This window comes from Pseudonaja textilis, chromosome 1 (assembly GCF_049901715.1).
Source record: "Pseudonaja textilis isolate UNSWEBS1 chromosome 1, rPseTex1.2, whole genome shotgun sequence".
NCBI lineage: Eukaryota > Metazoa > Chordata > Lepidosauria > Squamata > Elapidae > Pseudonaja > Pseudonaja textilis.
Genome location: NC_141990.1, coordinates 11,107,561 through 11,132,403, shown reverse-complemented (window position 1 = coordinate 11,132,403; position 24,843 = coordinate 11,107,561). Strand labels below are relative to the sequence as shown.

The following is a 24,843-nucleotide window of genomic DNA, read 5'->3' as shown; positions in this document are numbered from 1 at the left end:
TCCCCGAGAACAGAGATGGAGACGGTATCCTGCGATCCCAAATAAAGAATGATCGATCGGTAGGAAAACAGGGTGGGGAATTTTCCTGCAGACTTTTTTTGGGCATTTTCCCAGGGTCTCTGGTATGTGGGATTTAAAATTATGATTTTGGTGGTCCCTGAGGTCCAAAAGGTTGGCGACTCCTGTTCTAAAAAACCCTGCTTTCCTATGCAAATTCTAAAAAGGTAAGCATTATAGATTTAACATGTGCATGAGTTGTGAAAAACCATTAGAAGCAAGAAAGAAATGATTACATACATTATGTAATGATAATTTTTCTCCTATTATTGGCAGCTGATTAATTGTTATTGATATGTGGGAGAAATATCTTATACCTAACCAAGAACCAACACATATTCAGTTTGAAATAAAACTAAGCCATCAAGCTTTTGCCTTATCTATTTGTGTAACAATATTAAGAGAAAAGGTTAGATGCTAGTTAGCATTACAGAACAGAGCAAAAATTTATAAAAGGCTTCATAGAATGCTTTCCATATAAATAAGGATACCATGGCTAATTTCTTAGTGAGAATGAATATTCTGGAAGGATGATAGTAGGGTCCCATCAGTTTTCACAAATACTACAGTTGTTCTATACCAGTTCTATGTCATATAAAGTTATGTTAGGCCAAGACTGTTGATTGTGACTAAGAATACAGTAAATCTTTATTAGTAGTACTTTTTAAATTGGAAAATCCATTAGCTGGTTTAAGGCTATGTTTCCAGGAACTGCAAGTCTGACCAGCTGACCAGGTGATTATAACAAGACCTTTGAACAACTCTGAAATACCATGGAATTTTTTGGGGGGAAAAAAGACTTCCTTTCCGTCTCATTTCTTGCTCCTCCACTGCATTTCATATACAAAGTACTCTCTTCTGTTAACAGTAACTGAGGAAACCTTGAGTATAATTCTATATCTCTCTTACCTGTGGCTCTGCTGCATCCATACAGTTCTAAATAAAATTCAAGCTGCAGCAGGAGTTCATAGCCTCTTCCAAACAAAACAAAACCCGAAAAAACAACCCCACTCTATTCCTTAAGTTTTTAAAAATTTGGTATATATACAGTTTTCATCACATTGTAAAATGATGTTTATATAATGAATATTTTTGCACTGTAAATATTTTCAATTATTACACATCGGAACTTCCTGCTGAGAAGTTCCATCAGAACAATGGTTACTCAAACCAAATGGGCAACATGCTAAAATAGATATTATACAGATATTTTATTATCTCCAGCCATTATATTTTATTTCATATTTTTGGCTGAAATACCCAAAACAGAGATGGTAAAAGAAATTGATGCTATGGCTAAAATTAGGTCTCTGCTAGAAGCTTTCCAAACTAAGGTAAGTGGGTTATTTAAGTCTAATTTAGCCTCAATGTAATTGGTTCATAGGCTGTACTTAATGACAAGGAATGCATAAGATCTCTTTTCCTTAGCTTGGCTTTGTAGTATTACATACAGCAGCTCCACTCTCCTCAGGCCAAATAGCCATACCTACTCTCTGCATCAAAATTTTAACTTCCACAAAAAACAGAGAGCATGACATATTAAGTATTATTTCTGCTTAGCTGAGATAAATTGCTTTGTGATTGTCCCAGTATAAATCCCAATCTGGTATTGCTCTTAGACTGAAAATTAAAAGTTGTCATCACGTAACTAAAAGGTGTGGGCATTACCAAATTCTCCAAATTAGGAAATCATCACTCTACCTGTTTATGAGGACCCCTGAGTATGTGAGCCTTGGCGCCTTCACAAGCTGTCCTCATTGCTTCCAGTGACGGTGTCCCCAAAAGATCTGTGATCAAATCCAACTGTAGAAGTGGGAAAAATAAACCAGCGTTCCAATTTTATTTTATACTGAGATATAACCTCTGCCAATACAAAAGTATGACTACCCTATCTGTTTTCTCATTACGTTTAGCTTTCTTTGAAACTGGGCAAGTGTACGTATTGTGTGTGCATGTGTGTGTAGCTTTTATATACAGGTAGTTCTCGACTTACGACCACAATTGAGCCCAAAATTTCTGTTGCTAAGCAAGACAGTTGTTATAAGTTTTGCCCCATTTTACACTCTTTCTCATCACAGTTGTTAAGTGAACCACTGCGGTTGTTAAATGATTCTGGCTTCACCACTGACGTTGCTTGTCAGAAAGTCTCAACAGGTGATTACATGACACCTGGGATACTGCAAACCGTCATAAATATGAGCTGGTTGCCAAGCATCCGAATTTTGATCCTGTAACTAGGGGGATGCGGCAATAGTCATAAATATGAAAAATGGTCATAAGTCACTTTTTTCAGTGCTGTTTTAACTTCAAACAGTCACTAAACAAATAGTTGTAAGACTACCTGTAATAGCTTCTAACCTAAGTAATACAATCTCTTTATACAGAAACAACAAATGCAATGAAACCAGAAGGATAATAGTAAAACCAGTAGAGAAACAAATAATTTTATTTTTTAAAGATCACAACAAACTTCATACTTTATGCTGCCCTTAAGACAATTTGGAACCTGTAGCTAGTCCAGAATGCAGCAGCAAGACTAGTATACACTGATCTGCCCTGATGCCCTAATGACCAACTGCCTCCAAGGGCAATTTAAAGTGCTAAGGGTCACCTTCAAAGATTTTCATGGCCGAGGCCCAAAATATTTGTAGGTCCATCACTACCTATCCAGCAAAACCAAGAATGGCATGCCTAGATTTGTCTTCGGTGTCACTGTGACTGCCTCACGCAACAGCATCTTCTCAAAAGGACATTGAAAATGCACTTCTCCCCAGCCTCTGAGTCAGGACACCACACCAACATTTACAAGTGTGCTGTCTCTGGTGTGGGATGTGTTTTTATGAATTTCTATTCACCCTTTTTGTTTTCAACCTTCTGTTAGTCGCTTAAAATTGCTTCCTAGGTGGGCAGCTATATAAACCCTATATAAATAATAAATAAATAAAGGCATACAAATGTGTCTACTGAGAAAACTCTGTAGTTTGGGCATTAGCATAGGTGGTCCTTGACTTACAAGTATAACTGGGCCCAAATGATGGTCAAAAGTCATTAAGCAGGTCATTATGTGACTGATCGGATTTTATGACATTATTTTGTGGTTATCGTTAAGTGAATGCTGCCATTAAATGAATGCTGCAGCCTTGAAGCGAACCTATCATTGTTTTTGACAAAACCCAAAGGTAAACACTGGTTTCCAGCAAAAAAACATCATCAATCGCAATCATGTGACCCTGGGATGCTACCAATGGCTGTAAATGTAGGCTAATTGCTAAATGCCCCAAATGAGATGGGATGAGGGTGGACGTCTGGATTTCAAATCCAGGTCATATGTAACCTTTTGGGGTTTGTTGTAACTTCAAATGGTCACTAAGTGAGGACTATTTGTATATTTTCTCTAATAACCACTTGCCTCTTGCTTAGAAGACAGGATTTCAGCCTCTGAAGGCAGTCCTCAATTGAGCCCAAAAGTTCTGTTAAGTGAGACATTTGTTAAGCAAGTTTTGCCCCATTTTATAACCTCCTTTGCCACAATTGTTAAGTGAATTACTGCAGTTGATAAGTTAGTAATATAGTTGTTAAGTGAGTCCGGCTTCCCCATTGACTCTGCTTATCAGAAGGTCGCAAAACGTGATCACATGAGCCCAGGACACTGCAAACGTCATAAATACGAGTCAGTTGCCAAGCGTCTGAATTTTGAGCATGTGACCATGGGAATCTGTAATGGTCGTGTGAAAAATGGTCCTAAATCACATTTTTCAGTGCCTTTGTAACTTTGAATGGTCACTAAATGAACTGTTGTTAAGTCGAGGACTACCCATACTTAATTGGCAGGCAACCTTGTTTACTTATTCTAAAAACCTGGAGAATCCTGACAATTGTGCATTCAAATCCCTGGTCCTTTCAATGAACTGTATTTCCAAGAGATTTAATGTGACGAGGCCACAGTGGAACATATGAAGATAAATTTAAGATCATTAGGATAAATAAAGTTTACGCGGACCTACCATTCCTATCAAAATATAACAGAAAACTGGAGACAAAAGATCAGTAGTCAGGCACTGAGCTTTGATTCAGTGGCTATTTGTTGTTAATTGGGATAGCTTTACAAAATCTCTTGGCCTCAGTTTTTGATACATAAAACAGAAACCATCCGCCTCACAAAGGGCTTTTTTTGGGGGGGGGTGGTAAAGATGAAACATAGACTATGAAACAACACACATGTTAAGGAGAACTACAATGAGAAATAGTCAAGAAACATGCAACTAAACCTAGGAAGCTTCCTCAAAACATAAACATCACATACTGTAACTGAAACCTGTTTATTCAGAGCCCTGCTGTGCTGCTGTCTGATTGTCAGAATCCCCAGACAGAATAGTTGGGAGAATCTGACAAATATGAAAAGGGCTATGCTGAGGAAGACTTTTTCAGCAACTTAATCAAGTGACACATAGTCACAAAACCTTTACATCCATGCCCAGCTATATCAGTTTTCCACTCTTAATACGAGACAAAAACATAAACAAAAAGTCTCATTCTCAATTAGACAATATTACAATTTATTTTGTTACAATGTAAAATGGTTTGCAACTTCACCCTCAATGTAGAGATCACTGCTTACTGTAGGTCTGTCACCTATGTGTGAGTTGAGCAGCTATATACATTTGTTTAATTGGTAATAATAAATGAATTACTATGGGTGAAAAAAGCAAATGTAAAGAATAGCAAGCAACTTTAGCTTTGCAACTTTGCTATTTATCTACCCAACTTAAATATTTTGCGAAAGATTTCAGAATAGCATCTCACTTTTTTAGCTAATCCAAATTTGTAAGAATCATTTTCAACATGCTAAAGATAAACCACCCACATTTGTCCTCACAATTCTGGACGAGATGGGCGGTCTTGAGTGGGTTCTTAACTCAACCTTCATTCCCCATCTGTCTCCCCAGAACAATGACAATCTACCTCACAGGGTTGCACTGGAATTAATCAGACAGCAAATGCAACTATATTATTCCTGGACAAGAAGTGCGGTCCCCCAGAAAATTTAACAGAAAAAAAGTAAGGGGAACATCTCATGGTCATATGGCTAAAATAGTAATTAAACAAACTTATTTAAATCATCAGGTCTCTAATGGTTAACCACAATTTCTTAGTATAAAAAGTAAAGATTATGTGTGCTCATGTGCACACACACACACACCAAACAGCAAGCAGCCATCCTTAAAATCACAAAATATGGAAGTACTTTTTCTTATTCTAGTGCTTATTCTATATGCTGAATGATGACTGGGCATGTTGGCAGTCGCAATCCAACCCTTTAGGAGGGAGTAGATAGCCAGATCTATTGCATTAAAAGCAAAGCACCTTTATACCTGCTGAATGGGGCTTTGAGCTTGAAACAATATTCTTCGCCCCAGCAGTTCGGCAAATATACAGCCTATGGACCAGATGTCAATAGCATGGCTGTAGTGACGGCTTCCCATCAGGATTTCCGGAGCCCGATAATACTGAGTAACAACTTCCTGAGTCATATGACGAGATTCATCTAATTCTTCCACCCTGGCTAGGCCAAAATCACAGATCTGAAAAAGTAAAGATTTGATAAAGTTATAAACAGTGAGGGTAGGGAGAAGAATTCTGATATATATCCTAGTCATTTTTCTCTCTTTTTTCTGGTACCTTCAAATCAGTGTCGACTCTGACACTGGAAGCAGCCCGAAGAAGTCCCTGCAATTTCCTTGGTGAGATTTTAGAAGTGGTTTTCCACTGCCTGCTTCCTGGGGCTGAGAGAGAGCAGCCCAAGGTCACCCAGTTTGCTTTGTAACTCAAATTCCCAGTCTCCCAGTTTGTAGCCTGATGCCTTAACCACTACACCAAACTGATTCTTCATCTTAATAATAGCCTGTAAGAAGCAGGGCTTGGGCACAGATGAGAACCAGGCGTGTGAAAATATAGATGATTCATGTAGCTTGTAGCAACTATTACTATAATCCTCTCACCATTATGGGAATAAAAACAATGCAGTGGAAGGCACACTCACGCACAAGTCCAGATCATCTATGGATGTCAGTGCACACTAGAAAGCAAGTGTGCTATTCACTTGATCTCCCCACCACTTTCTGTACATGGCTATGTTTAGGATGGATGGCAGGAAGGTGAGTTAACACCAGGCAACACTCTACCTAGGATTTTCTCAGTGCTGACCTTTCAAGGCTTTCCTTTCCTTTATTCTGCAAGCAGATAAAGTCTACCTGTATCTGGGCTGTACCCACTTAGAAGAGCAGGTGGGGCTTAGATGAGATTATGTTCCTGTATACAAAAGAGCTGTAAATCTCTCCAGAGAGAAAATTAGTTCTGTGCATCATGAAAATGAATTCTAATCTAGCTCTCATTGTTTTTAAGATGCAGATTTATTTTCTATCTAATGAGATTCAATCATAAGTGCTCCTAAAGTACAATCCAGTTTGCTGTTTTTAACAGTAAGTCCTCAGCCACATGTAGCAGCAAACTATTGTATTGTCAATGTTCTCAGAAGAATACGAAGAGATTAAAATAATCGTATCATGCTTTAAGCTGGAGTAAACACTCATTTTTTTTCCTAGAGTAGCAAAGAGACCAAACTCTGCCAACACAATTCTAAGCTGTTCAGTTAACAGAAAAGAAAAGTCATTGGCTTCAGTCGGAGGGTATTTATTTACGAGGGAACATCTATGGCATTTAAGCACAGCATGTTTTGTTTAAATTTATTATGGGAAGGAGATGAGGAGAAATATAATTCTCCCTCTGCTACTACTTAGCCCAAGTGAAATTATTTATGCCAACAGAATACAATCACAACTGAGAAATATGGCAAGTGAGTAGTTAACACTTCTCAGTGTTGCAATCCAATAATGCATTCAATGAAATCCTATTTTTAAAATAGGGACAGCTCTTCACCAGTAGAAACTCATTAATATTTATGGTTGGTTCATGATTTATGTTTTTAATGATTAGAACAGATTATAGAAAGAAGAGAGCTAGGTTACAACCATAGAATAAGAGGTCAATTTATAATTATATTTATAACTGTTGAGAAGAAGATCAGAAGCTACTTGCTGGTATCTTTTTTTTCTTTCTGTTCTATTTTTCTTTTACTTCTTTTCCATCTAGCTTTCCCTTGGATTTCTTTTTTTCTCACTCTATATTAGTTTGTATATGTTTTTAATCTTTGTTAAAAATAATAAAATTATACAAAAATATTTATGACTATTTCAGAGAAATGCAAAGTACACACTTTTTGTACTAAATATATCCGGGTTATACAGCGTGCAAAAGCAAGTCTTCACCCAATTGATTTTCGGCATAGACTCAGAAAGGCAATCTATTTTATACAGGCATTACAAAAATACCTTAAGAACACAGTTGCTGTTCACAAGAAGGTTCCCTGGTTTAATGTCTCGATGCAAAATACCAGCTGAATGTAAGTATTTCAGGCCTAGAAAAAAGCAAAGCAGAACAAAAGTTCAAAATCAGAACAAGCTGTGGCATCAAGTCCGTGCCTGCAAAAACTGACAAATTGGAAGCCAAAATATTGTTTTTTATACCCTCAGAAGGGTCCTGGAGAAATGTTATCTCTGGGGTTGTAAACAGTCAACGCTGACTTGAAGGCACATGATCCATGAGACCCAGAAGGCAACCAACATTATTTAGCAGTTAAAGCTTTATTTCTCAATCTTGGCAACATCAAGATATGTAGACTTCAATTCCCAGAATTCTCCAGACACCATGCTGGCTTGGGAATTCTGGGAATAGAAGTCCACAGTTCTTAAAATTGCCATGATTGAGAAACTACAAGATATTGTAGTAGGAGAGGGGAGACTAAGGTTTCATTCCTTCTTTAGGCACAAAAGCCAGCAAGGGTGACCTTTGGCCAGTCCCTCCCACTCAGCCAAATCAGCATCAGGCTTTGCAACAAGCTGGCCGATGAACAAAGAAAAAATAATCTTTTTTGCTTTATCTGCTGATAAGCTCCATTGTAAAAACTTGGTAAATGGAATCCACACGAACAACAGTGGGAAGAGGCATAGTTATAGGTCACTTAATGAGCTTCACAAGGTGAAGGTGGACTTAACCATAGTCCAATACTTTAGCCACTGCATCACATCACACTATCCAAGAAGTACAGTGAATATGCTAAGATTAAGAAGGGAGGTTCAAGTTCAACTTTTTTTAAAAAAATTGGATTAAAAAACATTTCCAGACTAAAGAAGCATATATATTATTGCTAATCAAGGAGAGAAGCAACCTAGAACTAAGGAGAAATTTCTTGACAGTGAGAATAATAAACCAATGGAACGGCTTGCCTTCAGAAGTAGTGGGTGCTCCATCACTGGAGGCTTTTAAAAATGACTAGACAGTCACTTGTCTGAAATGGTGTAGGGTCTCCTGCTTCAGCAGGGTTGGACTAGAAGACCTCCAGGGTCTCTTCCAACTCTATTATTCTGTTCATTTTTTAAATTGAATTCATACGGACTGCATTAACATTAAAAAAAGCAATACAGTATGACTAAACCACAAATTACTTTGCAGTTGTAAATGTTTTTTTAAAAGTGCCTACTTGCAGGGAAACCTTTACTTATTTTAATTTATATGGCTCCCCTCTTCCTGCTGTTTCAATGCAGATAGTTGTCAACTTACAATCATTCCTTTAGCGAATGTTCAAAGTTACAATGGCACTGAAAAAAATGACTCACGACTGGTTCTTGCACTTAGGACTTCTACAGCACCCCCTCCCTCATGTGATCAAAATCACATTAGCAACTGGCACGTATTTACAATGGCTACAGCATCCTGGGATCATGTGATCCCCATTTCCAACCTTCCCAGTTGACTTCTGACAAGCAAAGTCAATGGGGAAGTTGCATTTGCTTAAAGACCACATGATTCTCCTATAACTATGCCACCACCACCCCTATTTTATCAGAAGTCCCACAAATTGGCTTCTAGTAGAACGTTTATATCAGGGGTCGCCAACCTTTTGGACCTCAAGGACCACCAAACTCATAATTTTAAATCCCGCGGACCACTAATATGAATTTTGACTGACCGTGGCTTGCTGACATTAGTGGGAAAGTCAGTCCCATATTCCAGAGCTGCAGTAGTCACAGGACTGGCCCTTTGGTCATCCCGGAGCAGCTTCTCTAGTCCATAGCAGGCTGGTGCACCTGGGTAGAGGAACAGCTACTCTGGGATGACCAAAGGGCCAGTCTTGTGACTACTGCAGCTCTAGAATATGGAACCGACTTTCCCACCAATTTCAGCAATTTCCCTCCCCCACCGTTGGTCTTACCTTTCAGTTCCAGCTCGCATGGCTCTACTCAAGGTAAGGTTTGCGCTCGGCCGAAGGGTGGGGGCCAGTGGGTGGGGGCCAGTGGGTGGGCAGGCCATGTGGGTGGTGCAGCCTTGTGTTCCCGTGCAGCCTGGATTAATTGCTTTGGGGGGGACATTTCTCTGCAGACCACCAAAATATTCTCATGGACCACCAGTGGTCCTTGGCTCACCAGTTGGCAACCACTGGTTTATATTATATGGACAGCAGTGGAGAAATACATTTTACATATTGCAGTGGGGTTCCAATATATTTGTTCCACATTAAAAATCTAAAGTAAAATTACCTCTTAAAATCTGGTAAAGAAAAACTTTGACGTGATCTGAGCTGAGTGGCTGAGGAGAGACGATAATCTTATGGAGATCACTCTGCATCAGTTCTGTAACAACATATCTTTAATTGTATTCATTAAGGAAAATATAAGACAGAAAGTGGATCAGATAATTTCAGTTCCTGCAAGATGCAAGAAACTTCACAACGGCAGCTCTTTCTCATATCCTTAAATCCATAGCTATTTGTATGTTACAGAATCAGGAATGATTTGGACGGTTGCTAAGAATTATTTTAATCATAAGACCCTGCTGTTTACCTCTAAGCCATTTTTTAAATTAGAGGACCTTTGTGCTTGAAGCAGTAAATCTCTTTCTTTTCAGTTACACATCACTCATTTTTTTCAGGTTGGTAATTTTACATGAGAAACAAGACAAAAAGTGCCAGTGATAGACCTGGACTGACAAGAAATCAAAATCATACCAGGGAACTTCTCGCATGCAACATTAAGACAGGAATGCAAGTTAAGGAGGCACCTTGGGAAAGAGCAATCTCTCCTATCTGCTCACTTGAGTTATACCTGCTTAGATGATTACACAATTTTCTACTGTCTCCAATAAAATCTTTCAATATAACTGAATGAGAGATCAAGATGTTGAACTGGGCTCCACCTCCTGCATCAAGGCAATTGCAAGATCTCTGATGTTTGATCTTGGTTGTTGACAACAGTCTGGGAGGACACACAGCCTGAAGCAAAACCAGTGTATCTTGATTTTCAAGTATCAAGCGATGCTTTCAGCAGTGGAAGATTTTAGGAACAAGCAGTAGTGAAGAAAATAATTTTAAGCTTAAAGGGAAAAAAATATACAGAATTAAGAGTTGCAAGCACAGTATAAATGGAGTTGGATCAGGGATGGGACTTGACATACAAAGATGGCACAGATGATGACAGCATCTTTATAATATTAGCTCTGGAATAGAATTCAGGGGAGGAGAGGCTACAAAATGCCTTTTTTTGGCCATCTTTTAGGAATTGCAACTTTGCCTTTTTAAGACATACAGCGTACAGCAAAATTGATTTTATTTAGGAAACAGAAATATGCATTGGAACAATAAATTCTTTCGCACACACACATGCAACCTGTGACCTGTTGGGTCATCATTTCAAAGCTATTTCCTTACCTAAATAAACAGAATGACCACAGGTGAGCAAAAAGAAATCTTGTTGGCTTCCCCATTGAATTTTCTTGTGGGAAGTGAGCAGTGAGTATCAGAAAGTTTGCTTGCTTGCTTCCTTCCCTTCCTTCCTTTTTAGGAGTAACGGGTCCTGGCATCCTTTGAGTTAACTCAGTCGATGCACTTAGTTGAAAAAGTCTTGCCCTATAATAACTGTTTCACCCAGTCAATACAAGAATTTTCGTGTGTGAGTTTTAAATGCTGTTACTGTCTTTTCCCCCCTTTAAATCTACTTATATAGCCAGCTGCTCATCTAACAACTGTGACTCTGGGTGGCTAACAATTTGTTATACTGTCTCTATATTTTATTTATTCCTTTCTGCTTCTCAAATCTCTTTGTAGGTGGCTTGTAAAGATATATTTACAGTGAGGGATAAACTGTCAAGTATATTCCAGTGTTTTTATTATATTTGTTCTAGAAATAGCAGAGAGAAACAACAACCACAACCGAGATTTAAGGCAGAAGGAGTAACATGCTGTCTTCTACATCAATCCTTCATTGTGGCTTCAGAAGTGTGCACACATATGAGCCTAATGGGTCCACAGCTTTGACACAAATGGCATACAGGTGGCAAAACAGGTTTCATTTGTGTTTGTTAAGTCGAGGACTATCTATAAATAGATACATTTTCCATTTCAAACTACAACTTGGGTTACTTTTTCATTCCTACCCACCCACCCAGGAGCAGTATTTTATCCTCTTTCTATATTCAACTGGATGGAAAACACTGAGGTATTGTTATTTGTGGATTTTTCTCATTATGGTCCAAAGAGCTGCACTTGATAATTATACAAAGCTAGAAATGGCCTACTAATAGTGGGGACCAAGTTGTGATAGCAAGCAATAGCACTTAGACTTATATACCGCTTTACAGCCCTTTCTAAGCGGTTTACAGAGTCAGCATATTGCCCTCAACAACCAGGGTCCTCATTTTACTGACCTCAGAAAGATGGAAGGCTGAGTCAACCTACAGCCTGGTGGGATTTGAACTGCAGGCAGCCAGCAGTCCACTGAAGTAGCCTGCAGTACTGTACTCTAACCACTGTGCCACTGAGGCTCATCTATGTTCACCCCCAGGTGAGCATGTACACCCCCAGGATTACAGGTAAAGCTCCTGATGATGTTATCCCAAAGGTGCTTTTTCAAGAGGCAACTCTTTGAAGACATTTTGCTTCTCATCCAAGAAGCTTCTTCAGCTCTGAAGAAGCCAAAGAAACTTATTGGATGAGAAACTAAATGTCTTTTTTTAAAACAAAAAAACACCCAGAAAGTTGCCTCTTGAAAAAGCACCTTTGGGACAACCATGACCTGGATGACTGAAAATCTCCAAAGACAGTCTTAATGATGTTGTTGGAAACAAGAATGGAGGACAGCTATTCATTCCATGTCCTTATGAGGTTAGTAGAGACCTTCATATGTTTTTGTAAGATCTCTTCATTTTCTCCAGTGTTTTGACAAAGCCTGATAGAGAGAAAATTCATGCATTTGTAGAAAGTTTATTTTTAAAGCATAACCAGGTTTCACATTTAGAATCACAGCTTAAAGCAGCAATTCAGGCCCATGGTTCAATTCCCCATTTAGTGCAGGAATCCAAATCAACCAGTCCCCGAAATGGTTGTTTAATCTCTGCTTCCAGTGATAAAAAATGTGCTACCTTCTTGCTAATTGCTTCCACTGATGAACTGTTCTCACCCATTAGCAAACTTTTCCTAACAACTCAAACTGAAACCTGCCTTCCTGTGACCCATATTTTAGAACACTAGAGAATAGGTTCTTACTTTTCTAATTTTTTTCAGATACTTGAAGTGTTTAACCATCATATTTCTTTTTATAAGGTTCTTTGGTCTTTCATAGTTTTTGTCTTATGATCCTCACTACGGTTTCTTGGAACAAGAATGCTAGCTTCTCCTAATTGTCTGTTTTTTATCTGTACTATTCATGTTTGATGGTTGCTAGTATGTTTCTTCTTTTTTCTGTATTTTGTATTTTAACTTCGGAAATAAAAATTTAAAACTTGTGCAAAAAAACCCCTCAATTACCTCGACTGCAATCGTTACAGATTTTTCATCCAACATAAACAAGGTGAGGAAAGCATGCAGAGAATAGTGTCTGAAATTATTTTCAATCCCTCTACTAATGGACATTAGACAGGTATTAGTGAAATTAACGTCTGTATATTTGTGTGTGTCAACAGTCCAGAAGATAGGCTCAAGATCCAGATGGATCTTGACTCGAACACTGGACCCTGTCTAACAAAATGAAATTTAATGGAGAGAAAAGTAAGGTTTTACACATAGGCAAGAAAAATGAAATGCACAGGTATAGATTAGGTGAAATTTGGCCCAATAACAGTACGTGTGAGAGGGATCTTGGGAGTCGTAATAGACAATCACGTAAACATGGACTAGCAGTTTGAGCAGCAGCCGAAGAAGCCAAAGCAATCCTAGACTGCATTAACAGAGGGATAGAATCAAGATCATGTGAAGTATTAGTACTGCTTTATAAAGCCTTAGTAAGATCATGCTTTGAATACTGCATTCAGTTTTGGTCACTGTATCATAAAAAGATGTTGAGAAGTCTAGAAAGAGTGCAGAAAGAAAGCAGCATAGATGAATAGGGGGTTGGAGGCTAAAACATATGAAGAATGGTTGCAGGAAATTGGGTATGTCTACCCCCCAAAAAAAGGACTGGGGTGATAAGAGAGCAGTGTTCCAATATTTGAGGGGCTATCACAAAGAAGAGGGGTGTCAACTTATTCTCCAAAGTACCTGAAGGCAGAAGAAAAAGCACTGGATGAAAACTAATCAAGGAGGAAAGCAACCAGAACTAAGGAGAAATTTTCTGACAGTGAGGGCAATTAATCAGTGGGACAGCTTGCCTTCAGAAGTTGTAGGGGCTTCATCACTAGAGGCTTTTAAGAAAAGACTGGACAACCACCTATCTGAAATGGTATAGGGTCTCCTGCTTCAGCAGGGGCTGGACTAGAAGACCTCAAAGGTCCCTTCCAATTCTGTTATTACTTTCCTCTTGTGTTGCATCTGTGTGTTTGCATATGCTTTGTATCATGAGATGAGGAGGGAATGTGACTTAGAATGGCTGAGCCAGCAACAACTCAAGTCTTTGACCAAATGCTCCTCCCAGAGGGAAGCTTTGAAGAATTTTCTGGGGGTATTTTTTCTTTATAGACCCCAGCTAGATCCAACTTTTTTTTAAAAAAAGCTTGATCTTTGTTTTATCAATTTTTCCCCAATGCCAATTTTGGCCCGATCATATTCTTGTTTCATAGAGTTATACTGCTGCCTGCCTAGCAGAGTCCCAAGCCTCTTTATTCCATTTCACTTAGAATAACAGAGTTGGAAGGGATCTTGGAGATCTTCTAGTCCAACCCGCCCCACCTGCCCAAGCAGAAGACCCGATACCATTTCTGACAGATGGCAGTCCAGTATTTTTGAAATCCTCCAGTGATGGAGCACCCACAACTTCTGAAGGCAAGCTATTCCATTGGTTGTTTGCTCTCACCATTAGTTTTAGGTTGCTTCTCTCCTTGTTAGAAGTTATATAAGGTTTATAACAAGGTTATAAGGTTATAACTTGCATAGAAAGAACGAAAGTTTCTATATCTCCCACATTTACTTCTGGAACAGGGATTGCAGTACAGTAGCCTGTACTTCACTGTGGCACGTGAAACTTACTTGTTTGGCTCTCCCACCTAAATCCTCCCCAGCTTCAGTCCCAAACAAGATAACTCCCAAATGTCTCAACCAGTTGCCATGCCAACTAAAGCAGCTTAAATGAAGTAAGGTCCTGGAATGGCCTCTGCTTTGCTCTGGGTCTGCTGTGCTTTACAAAAAAGTGTTTCAGAAGGACTCAGAGGTGCTATTAGCTTGAATAGCAAATATCTTTTGATTGTCTCTGGACAATTTAACAGGAGCCTAGAAACAAGAGCAAAAGCAGGCTTTCCTTGGAGCTTCACGGCTTTAGAAGAATTTTAAATCAGTTGGCATCTGGGTAGGTCAAACATGGCGATGAGCTCTGTTCTCGTCTTACCCACAATAAAGGTAAGCAATATAATAAAAAGCAGGTTTCAGTGGATGACCTGTCTTTTGACACTTAGCTCCAAATCATATTATGGCAAGAGAGCACGTGAGGTTGCTCTGGTTACAATTCCTTCAAACCAAACAGCACCTCCTGGGCAGAAAATACTGACAGTAATAATTAGCAAATCGCTGCATAAAATTAGAACTACGAAATAGCAATTTACTTCAGAACAACCGTAGCAGGGGACAATAGCAGACCTTTAATTTGTGCTGACTCAGAGGCCATAGAAGTCAACGGGCTGTGCCACACTGATAAACCAAACAAAAGTGCAAGTCTAAGTATTGTTTCATAATTCCCTTTGCAGCAAGTGAAGAGTTCAGAAATATCTGCTACAGTTTCTCCCCTGGAGTGGGGAAAAACATTATTTTACAAATAACCAGCTGGATTTACAAAATTCTGTTTTGCTCACAGCACCTTTATTTGTTTATGCAGATTCACCGCAATGTCAACTCCAAAATATTCCCCAACAATTGGGTTGGGTTTCAGTTGGGTTTGGTGGTTGGGTTTCAGTTCAGTTGTAATATGGTTAACATTTTTCCTTATTAATTACACTTTGGTACATCAGTGAAACTTACTGTAGGATCAGTCCTCAAAGGTGGGTCATCGCAATGTTTCTATGGTCATGTGATCATCATTTGCAACATTTGGTTCTGGCTTTTGACAAGCAGTCAATGGGGAAGCTGGTACAAGATCCCAAATGGCAACCAAGTGATGTTGTGCATAATGACGGCATGCGATTCGCTTAATAACAGCAAATGGAAGTGCTGTTGCTAAACAGGGGAGTCATGAGACACCACATTTTACAACAGCATCACTTAAGAACTGTCTTGCTTAGCAATAGAATTTCAAGTCATAAGTCGAGGACTACCTGTACAGTATGTTGTTTTATTGTTGGTGCAATCAATTGTATTGTATTTTATTCCTTTGCACGTTCTGCATTTAGAAGTAAGTACATAATACATAAGAATTACTACTAAGAATAATACTACTATTTGGGCTTGGACTTTTGATTACTCACTTCAGGATGAGCTTGTGCTGTCCAGCTCAATTCCTTAACATTTCGATCTTTAAAAAACACAAATAATTCTAGAAAGGCCATATGAGCATAAGCAACTTGCATAAATATCAGAACATAAATGCACTGCTCACTAGGCAAAAAGTTCAGGATTATGGTATTATCCTGGCGATTGGGCTACTACTGGGCTTAACTATATCAGTGCTGAAAGTGTGTGCTTCTTATATGAAAGAAAATATGATTCAGGCAATTTTAAGACTATCAGTGTGGCTTGACTGAGGAATCAGACAAGCTACATGGAATCCTCGGTGGGACAATATCTCTGCTCATCATTAGAATATGTGTTATCCAATTGATTTCCATTCATAAAATAGAATTATCAAAGTACAAAATATCACTTCATATCATGCATTTTCCCAAAGAACAGTTCAAATCTTTAAATTAGTTCTGTAACAAGTGCACAATTAGGCCAAGGATTGTACCTATTTTTCAACAGTAGCTTGGAGGCTGTAATGAAAGATCACATAGTCTTAAGACTTTATGGGAATATGTGAAAGTATGATTAATATTGCTACTTTTAATTATTTAACACACTTTTCCACAGATACACATACAATTACAATGATACTCAGCCCTCACTTCTGAGTTGACTACAAATTAATTCAGTAGTATATGAGCAAAGTTTATCTGCAACTTTCTTTTCCCAAGTGGAAGCACACAGCCAATAAAAATAATATTGTGTATAAACTGACTCCAAATTAAGAGGTTGCAAATCTCCAACTTAATCAAAATAGGTTAAACAGGTTTGAAACCACAGTGATATTCAGCCCCTCAAAGTCTTGGGAGTGACCTTTAGAGATTTCTAAAAGTTGTTATCAAATTGTTATTTCTAAATGACAACAGGGGAACATATATATAAAACTAAAGAATAATCATATCAAATGTATTTAAGTTTAGTTTGATGAATATGTAAACAAAATGAAATAAAAGTTAGGTTTTATTGAGACCTCAATTAGCTACTTGGGGACTTTGTATGGACCTTGCCAGGTCCTGTTAAATGTAAAACAAGAACATGACTGAACTCCACTTCTGTGGATTGAGAGTCAATGTAGTGCAGAGTTTAAGGTTCAGGATTAGGATCAGGTTGAAGGCCCAGCCCTCAGTCACAAAAATTCACTGGTTAACTTTGGATGGGTACTTTTTCTACCTTGATCTTTTTGGACATTGGAAGGAAACAGGGGAGGCTTTGAGTTCCTGGAGAAAAGACGGGGTAGAAATCTAAGATAAATAGACGATGATTGCAGAAGTGGATTAACTCAAGAGCAATAGGAGAAATGAAAATAAAATACATAACTAGTTTCTACAACCATGGAAGATAAATTGCTAGAGCCTTTGCTGTGGAATTAAGGGGTTTCCTGAGACAGGAGAAATATGTAAAAAACGTAATATAACTGGAGTTGCGCATTAATTCAAACCTTTACAAAAAAAGTATCAAAACCAAAAAAACATATCACAATGAATGCAGATCAGATATTAATAGCTGCACACATAGCACAGTTGTGAACCCTGGCTATTTTATGAAAACCATGCTTTTCAGTATTACATTTTCCTCCCCCCACCCCCAAAGAAGCTGTCAGGCTGGCTGATTAAAATTTACTTTCAGGCAATGTCATTTTAGCCATGCTAATTTTTCAAGCATGTTTATTCATCTTCATTTGTATCTTGCTGTATAGTCACTAGCTGAGCTCAAAAATTCACCACTGGAGCGCGTTAGTGATTACATTTAAAAAAATATTGTAATGGCATCATTCTCCAGACTTGATCAGATACGGCAAGTTAAATTTTTAGATGTATTTTCCCATCTACATCTCTTTTATATACATTTATGCATTAATTTAAATTTACAAGATTTACTTCTTGAAATAAATATTGGTTCCAGATCACTGGGCACCAGGTTCTCTAAAAACCCTACTCAAGCTCCTGGAAGTCAAGCTCTGCTGTCTACCACTTGTTACCTAAAATCCGATAGGGAGGCAGAATAGACTAACAGTGTACTTACAAGAGTACCTCAGTTATTATGCTAGCTACCAGCAGAACAACTGAGCCCAACTTCTACCCTTCAGAGAATTTCCTTACAGTAAGTCCATGACACATTCTTGACCTCGTCTCTGCTGAGCTGGGTCCCTCTGATTACATGCCGAAGGACCCAGCTTACAACTCCTCTTTAGTCTCCAGTAAGCTGTCATGTACATGCATACAGTTCCTCCTCCACTCATGTTGTGTCTCCTCTCTACACTTCTACTTGCTGTTTCTGCAGTCAAATTTTCCTGACACCTTCTCAAGCCTCTTTGCAAATGTACCACTTCAACTGCCAGTATCAATACTTTCCTTCCATCTCCATGCTTCCTGACTGGGGCATCTACTACAAAGTCCCCATGTCATCTTCCTAGCACCACTCCAAGTCCCTGTTTAGCAACTGCCTCATTTAGTGACTGTTTGTAGATAACAGTGGTGTTGAAAAAAATAACTTTGTGACCAACCTAACCTTTATGACTTTTTCGGGTCTGTAATGCAAAGGAAAGCTGAAGTTGTAAAATAATAAACACAACCAGTTTAATGTAGCTACCGCTTCACTTAATGACCAAGTTGTTGGTCCCTATTATGGTTGTGAAATTTGTGTTTGATTACTGCATGTTAATAACGGGAGGGGGGCAGTTTTTACATCAATGGCAGTGGCGTTTTTTTCTGTCAGTTTAGTTCAATAATATGAATACCAAAAAGTTATAAAAATGTCAGTGTCTCTATGAAATTATTTTCAGCTGGCTGCCTCTTTCCTTCCATTAAAAAAAGTCCTGATACAATACAATGCTCTACAGGCAAACATTTGTGACAGCGTCGGCTTTATTTGTTTGCCTTAGGCAGAATTTTAAGTGGGGATAGCCATTTTGTGGAGCTTGTACACAATTTTATAAAGCTCCTGAGAAGCAAATCTACAATTATGAGAAGAGCATCAGCATAGAAAAGCAACTGGATCCAACAAACAAGACATTCCATACTCCTTTTAATAGGAAATTCCGGCCTCTGCCTTTCTCTCTCTCTCTTTTTTCTTTCGGTGTGACATTTCTACCATTTTTTGGACAAGATAGGATCACAGTAAGCTACATTACAGTGATAGAGATCAAAATAGCTCAGCAACTATATATGTATTAGAGGTTTTCAGGCTCTGGGGTCTGACACATTGTAATTAAACTATACATATGGGCATCATATTTAGAAATGGCAATAAACAGAAGGAAAGTGGATTTTATTCCACTAGACATTGCTGGCTATAGGGGGTGGGGCTTATCTCTGTTTCGAGGCTATGAGCCAGGCTGTTTGAAGACATATTTCCACAATCAGGTGCTTAGCATGATGTTGTGGAGTGATGTTGCCTCCTCACAGAAGGGGTACCTATTTATCTATTCATGCTTTTGAACTGCTAGGTGGGCAGGAGCTGGGCGAAGGGGGGGATCGCTGCGGGATGCACAGGTCTAGCTGACAAGCTCAGTGTTTTAACTGAGTTATTGCAGCACCCACTGTATGACTTCCTTCAGGAGGCAGAGGGGTCTTCAAATGTCTATCAAATACAGAAGTTGCTTTTTCCAATTAAAAAAAATGCACTTTTACAAATTAAAACAAACTATGCTCATGCAGTATATTCAATTCACCAGGAAAAATAATTTTTCAGCCTTAATTTTGGTTCCTTTCATTTCTAATTGTTTTTTATACTTCATATAACCCTTGTTCCGTATTTTTTGTACTTTTCTCTAAATATTTTTATATGTATGTCCCTTTTGTTTTTAGAAAGCAAATTTCCTTTTGAGCATTATTTTCCTGATCTATTTTTTGCATACATCTTTTCCAGTCAGATATGTATTACGTAATTGGGAAAAGTGAATCCTATTGCTTTAAAAATAAATAAAGTTCAGATTAAAATGAGAATAAATCTCCCCCCCTCCCCCCCCCGTTTATTTTTAAATTTCCCTCTAGAATCTAGAAAGACAACAGCACAAATGTAGGCAGGAGTCATTTTGTCACCGAGTGTTCAAATTTTTAGAAACTTTTTTCAAAACTTTTATTTTGCCCTGAATTTTAGCAAAATGTTTTTGAAAAAAAGAAAGGAGCACATGTTAAAAATTCTTTTGTCTACTCTTAGTTTTTCCTCAAATAAGCCAAACATTTTTTTCAGCAATCATCTATGTTAACATTTTAAATTAGCTCTAAATATAGCAACAGATTGACTGGATGAAAATAAGCTGGCTGTTGTCATTTAGATTTTTAAGCTGATAAACTTCCTAAGATGAACAAAACAAATCTTATTTAAATCACTGTCCTTGGCTGGGTGGTCTACTCCCTAGATCTGAAATGCATAAAAAGAAATAATAGCAAGTTCAAATTAACTAAGATGCTAAGGTTTTTAAAAAGGAAGAAAAGCTAAAAAAAATAGTATTGCTCATTTCTACATTACAATATTTTGAATGAACACCAACAAATATGAAAGTCATTTGTATAATGATAACACCTGATAATTCATTAATTGTGTGCCTGCTACATAGCTATGTACTTATACACATTTTAATTAGAAGAACTGAAGATTGAATCAAAGTGCAGAGTCTTCAATACTAGACATCTATAAGTCTTTTATGTTATATAATATTTATATTATGCCAACAGCTCTTTGAAACTTCATTTTTAAATCTTGAGAATCAAATAGTTGCAATTTAGCAAACTATGGCTGATTGTGAATTGCTTGTGGTCAGTTTAAAAATAATTAATATTTATTATTTCATTTGTCTCATTGACCTACATATTATTTCCAAAAGCACAAGACAGTATACATAACATTTTGTCCTATTTTTTTCTAACATCCTTGAGATACAAGGGGCTAAAACAGAATGGGTGTTCCAAAATCTCTCAGGGGGCTTCCATGGCTGAGGATGGACATGGATCTCTACTTGGTCCAAGTCCAGTAATTATTATTACACTATGCTGGTGAGAATATTTATGAAATATAAATCAGATCAATATTTTGACAATAATGTGGCAAAGGAGCCTTTATTTTTGCTCAATCTTCTCAACTCAAAAGCGGAAAGGAATATAAATTGGGGAAAACCACAAAAGAGGAAACCCTTTCTTGAAACCCAACTGAATTACTATAATCCTGGCCATAATCAAAAGCAGAAGCATTTTGAAAAACTGAAATGAGCTACTACAGAAATCCCTAAAGCTAATCTGTGTACCCATATTTCTACGTCAAAGGTAGCTATTTCTTACAAGCTGTATGTTGAATGAAAGGAGGAGAGAAATAACATTTCTGGAAATGTAGAAGCAATGGGCATGAGGAAACAATTTCATATTGTTTGTACAATATGAAAAATATATAGGTAGTCCTTGATTTACAATCACAAGTGATCTCAAAATTTTTGTAGCTAAGAGAGACCGTTAAGTGAATTTTGCCCCATTTCACGGCTTTTCAGGCCATAGTTCTTAAGAGAATCACCACAGTTGATATATTAGTAACATGGTTATTAAGTGAACAAGGCTTCCCTACTGACTGCTTATCAGAAGGTTGCAACAAGTGACCACATTGTCCCAGGACATTGTAACTATCATAAATGTGTCAGATGCCAAGCACTCGAATTTTGATTATGTGACCACGAGGATGCTGCAACGTAAGTGTGAAATACGGTCATAAGTCACTTTTTTTGTAACTTTGAACATTCACTAAATGAACTGTTGTAAATCAAGGACTACCAGTATAAAATTGTTACATATAGAAATATATACCAGAACACATTTCTTATGCTTTAACAACATAAAATGCACCACTGAACTAAACGGACATTAAACTGTTCTATCTGGCACATTTATGACTTTTGAGGGATAATCCTCACAGCCCTCATAATTGTCCCTGCCCTACTGCAGAATTTTTTCCTATATTTATTTGAGTGCAATGAGCTTTAAACTATAGGACAGCTTTTTTATTTTGTATAAGCAAAGGGCAGGTATAGAATTGTTGTTTCTCATATCTCCAATCTAGATCAAAGATTATCCTAAGCAAGAAAGGAGCAATTTACAAGGAAGCAAGGACAAAAGGGTTTTTTTGCAACGAGGATAGGAATACTTAAGAATAACATGGGAATATATTTCAGAAATTTAGTATTATATAAATGAAAACTGAATCCTAATCTTACAAACATTCCAGTTTTACAGGATTTTTTAAGGATTCTTCAAAATTTTCATTAGCAAAAGTCCAGGGCTAGGGCTGTAGCTGTTTTGTGCTCTGTGTTATTTAATAAAAAATAAATATTATATTCTGGCACGGAAAGAAATTTACTTTTGTAGAGCAGCCTTCCTTACATGGGAGACAACAGGATCATTAAGCGTAGTAACACGAATGTATATTTCAAGATATGCCTGTAACAATCCTCTCTACCATTTATAGGTATACATCAAATTACTATATGAGCATTTGCACATTGGAAGGCATTAACTTGCAGTCATTTTCCAAATACTTTTCCTTATATGATTAAGATAAATCTGGGAGAAAATCCCAAAGCCTACCCATAAAGCAGGTTGACATATTCAATTCTTGTAACAATAATAATAAATTTCTATACACGTCTTCCAATTCCTTTTTTTAGCAGCCCATTCTTATAACTATGTTTTTCTAGATGGTCTATTACAGCTGGCCTCCATACACCTTTCCAGATGCTAAGGCTCAAGATGACAAGTCCAAAATCTGCAGGCAGTTTTATAAACTAGAATTAATTACACCTACCTCAATGGAATTATTTACTTAATATTTAGGATACATTTCTTCAAAGTAGTCGATGTGTGGTGGTTGGAGTATGTCAAGAGCGGAGAGTACCTAGGAAGTAAGATGGAAGCTGATTTATTACCAAGCCTTATTTTACAGAAGGAAATGAATGAACAAAGGAAAAATATCTTCAGTTTGCAATTGTATCTTTGACGGTGGAAAGGATCAGTGGTGGTATTCTACCAGTTCGGCCCAGTTCTACCGAGCTGGTAGTGGCGATGAGCAATGGAGACCAAACTGGTTCTCTTCGCCATTCTGCTGTTGGCCCTACCCATCCACCTGGGCTCCCATACTCACCTTTATCCTCTGAATTTGAAGTGCAGCTGCTTTGCGCGGCATAGCACAGTGCTGTGCAGCAGCTCCTGAAGTGGCCAGGAGAGTGCAGGCTTGCAGGAGGTGAGTTAGAACGCCTCTGTGCCTGTGCAAAGTGCACGTTTAGAGCGCAAGCGCACGCAAAGTGTGTGCACGCACAAAATGCATGCCCACCAAGCCACGCCCACCGAACCAGTGGTAAAAATATTTGAATCCTACCATGGGAAGGATGATATAAACTTTGGAAACCTGAGACAGGAAACTCATCAATGGAAAGAGCATTGCTGATATTTATCACAGCAGATTCAAGGATTTAATAAGGTCAGTGTTTAGATTCCAACACACACACACACACACACACACACCATCATCATCATCCACCTAACTACGTTTGTTTAGTTATTTATTATATTATCTAATATATTATTTATTATAAAATATTAGAAATATTATCATGTATTATCAAATGTATTATCTAATATAATAAATAATTAAATGAACTTTTTCAAATGAAATGCTCAGTTGAATGCACAAGATACAAGACTGCTGAAGCAAAGTAAAAACATACTGGTAGTTAACTTTCAGAGAAGGTTTCAGATAAACACTCAGAACAATTCAAGTAAAATTCACCTCTACTTATTTATTTATTTATACAATTTATTGGCCACCATAATTTATTTATTCATTTAACTACCCATGACAACACATTAGACATTTCTATGTTGAAAAAGTATAGGTGACAAGGAATAATGGTCCTTAAAGTTAATTTGAAATAAAATGATTTCAGGCTTTAAAAATTAGAACCACTCCTTTGAATTGGTCTGAGAGACACCCTGGGAAACACAGCTGACATTACTATCTGTATCTCATGATTTAACAAAATCAGCTTCAGAATTGACAATCTGATCAATGAGTAGGCAATCTGATGTTTTGCATCCCTTTTGATTAATTTTCACTAGTGCTATAATATAAAAAAGAAAGTAAGGCATCATGGACAATTGTATACTGGGTCATTTTTTTAAATTTCTGGTATGATACGAGAGTGCCACATCAAACATTAAGTAAGTACATCCACTCCACACTGAAAAAAAACTAAACAGGCGGAATTCATTTTTGAATTTCTTGAATTTTAATTGCCTCACATTATTTTTATATTATAGCACTAGTGAAAATTAATCAAAATTAATCAAAATCTGTTATTAGAAAGATAGAGTCAGCTGCTAAAATCTCAAATTGCTGGTTAGACTATGTATATGAGAGATGAAACCTTTTGCTTGATTGGTCAAAGTAACACCTCTGGAATAGCTTTCAGTTATCCTCATTTGGTAAACGGATGATAGTGCTCAAAACAAGGGGTCTGACGCCTAGCCATGATATCATTTCAACTGTCCCTCTCCCAATCATCTCTGAATATTGCTGAAGTCCAGTGGTGGGTTTCCACATTTTTTCCTACCAGTTTTATGAGCGTGTGGGCATAGAACTGGTAGGAAAAAGTTTGGAAACCCACCACTACATACATACATACGTATATACGTACATACATAGTAAAATTGGGTCCGGTCATGTAGTGATCTGTTTTATGACTGTCATGACTTACAACTGCAATTGCCAGGTTCAATATTAACTCA

General features: G+C 37.7%; 1 protein-coding gene across 4 annotated transcripts in view; it reads right to left on the bottom strand.

The window, feature by feature from the left end:
- The window catches only part of NLK (nemo like kinase), a 112,188-nt gene that overhangs the window by 11,981 nt on the left and 75,364 nt on the right, over positions 1-24,843 (bottom strand). For all 4 annotated transcript variants that reach the window (XR_015742025.1, XM_026710220.2, XM_026710219.2 and 1 more), the window contains 5 exons: positions 22,899-22,954; positions 9,711-9,817; positions 7,446-7,531; positions 5,430-5,639; positions 1,759-1,860 (listed from right to left, as the gene is read on the bottom strand). Coding sequence is in view for 3 of the 4 variants with exons in the window: in XM_026710220.2 (XP_026566005.1) it covers positions 1,759-1,860; positions 5,430-5,639; positions 7,446-7,531; positions 9,711-9,817; positions 22,899-22,954 (561 nt within the window). In the remaining variant the exon portion in view is untranslated. The remainder of the gene's footprint in view (positions 1-1,758; positions 1,861-5,429; positions 5,640-7,445; positions 7,532-9,710; positions 9,818-22,898; positions 22,955-24,843) is intronic.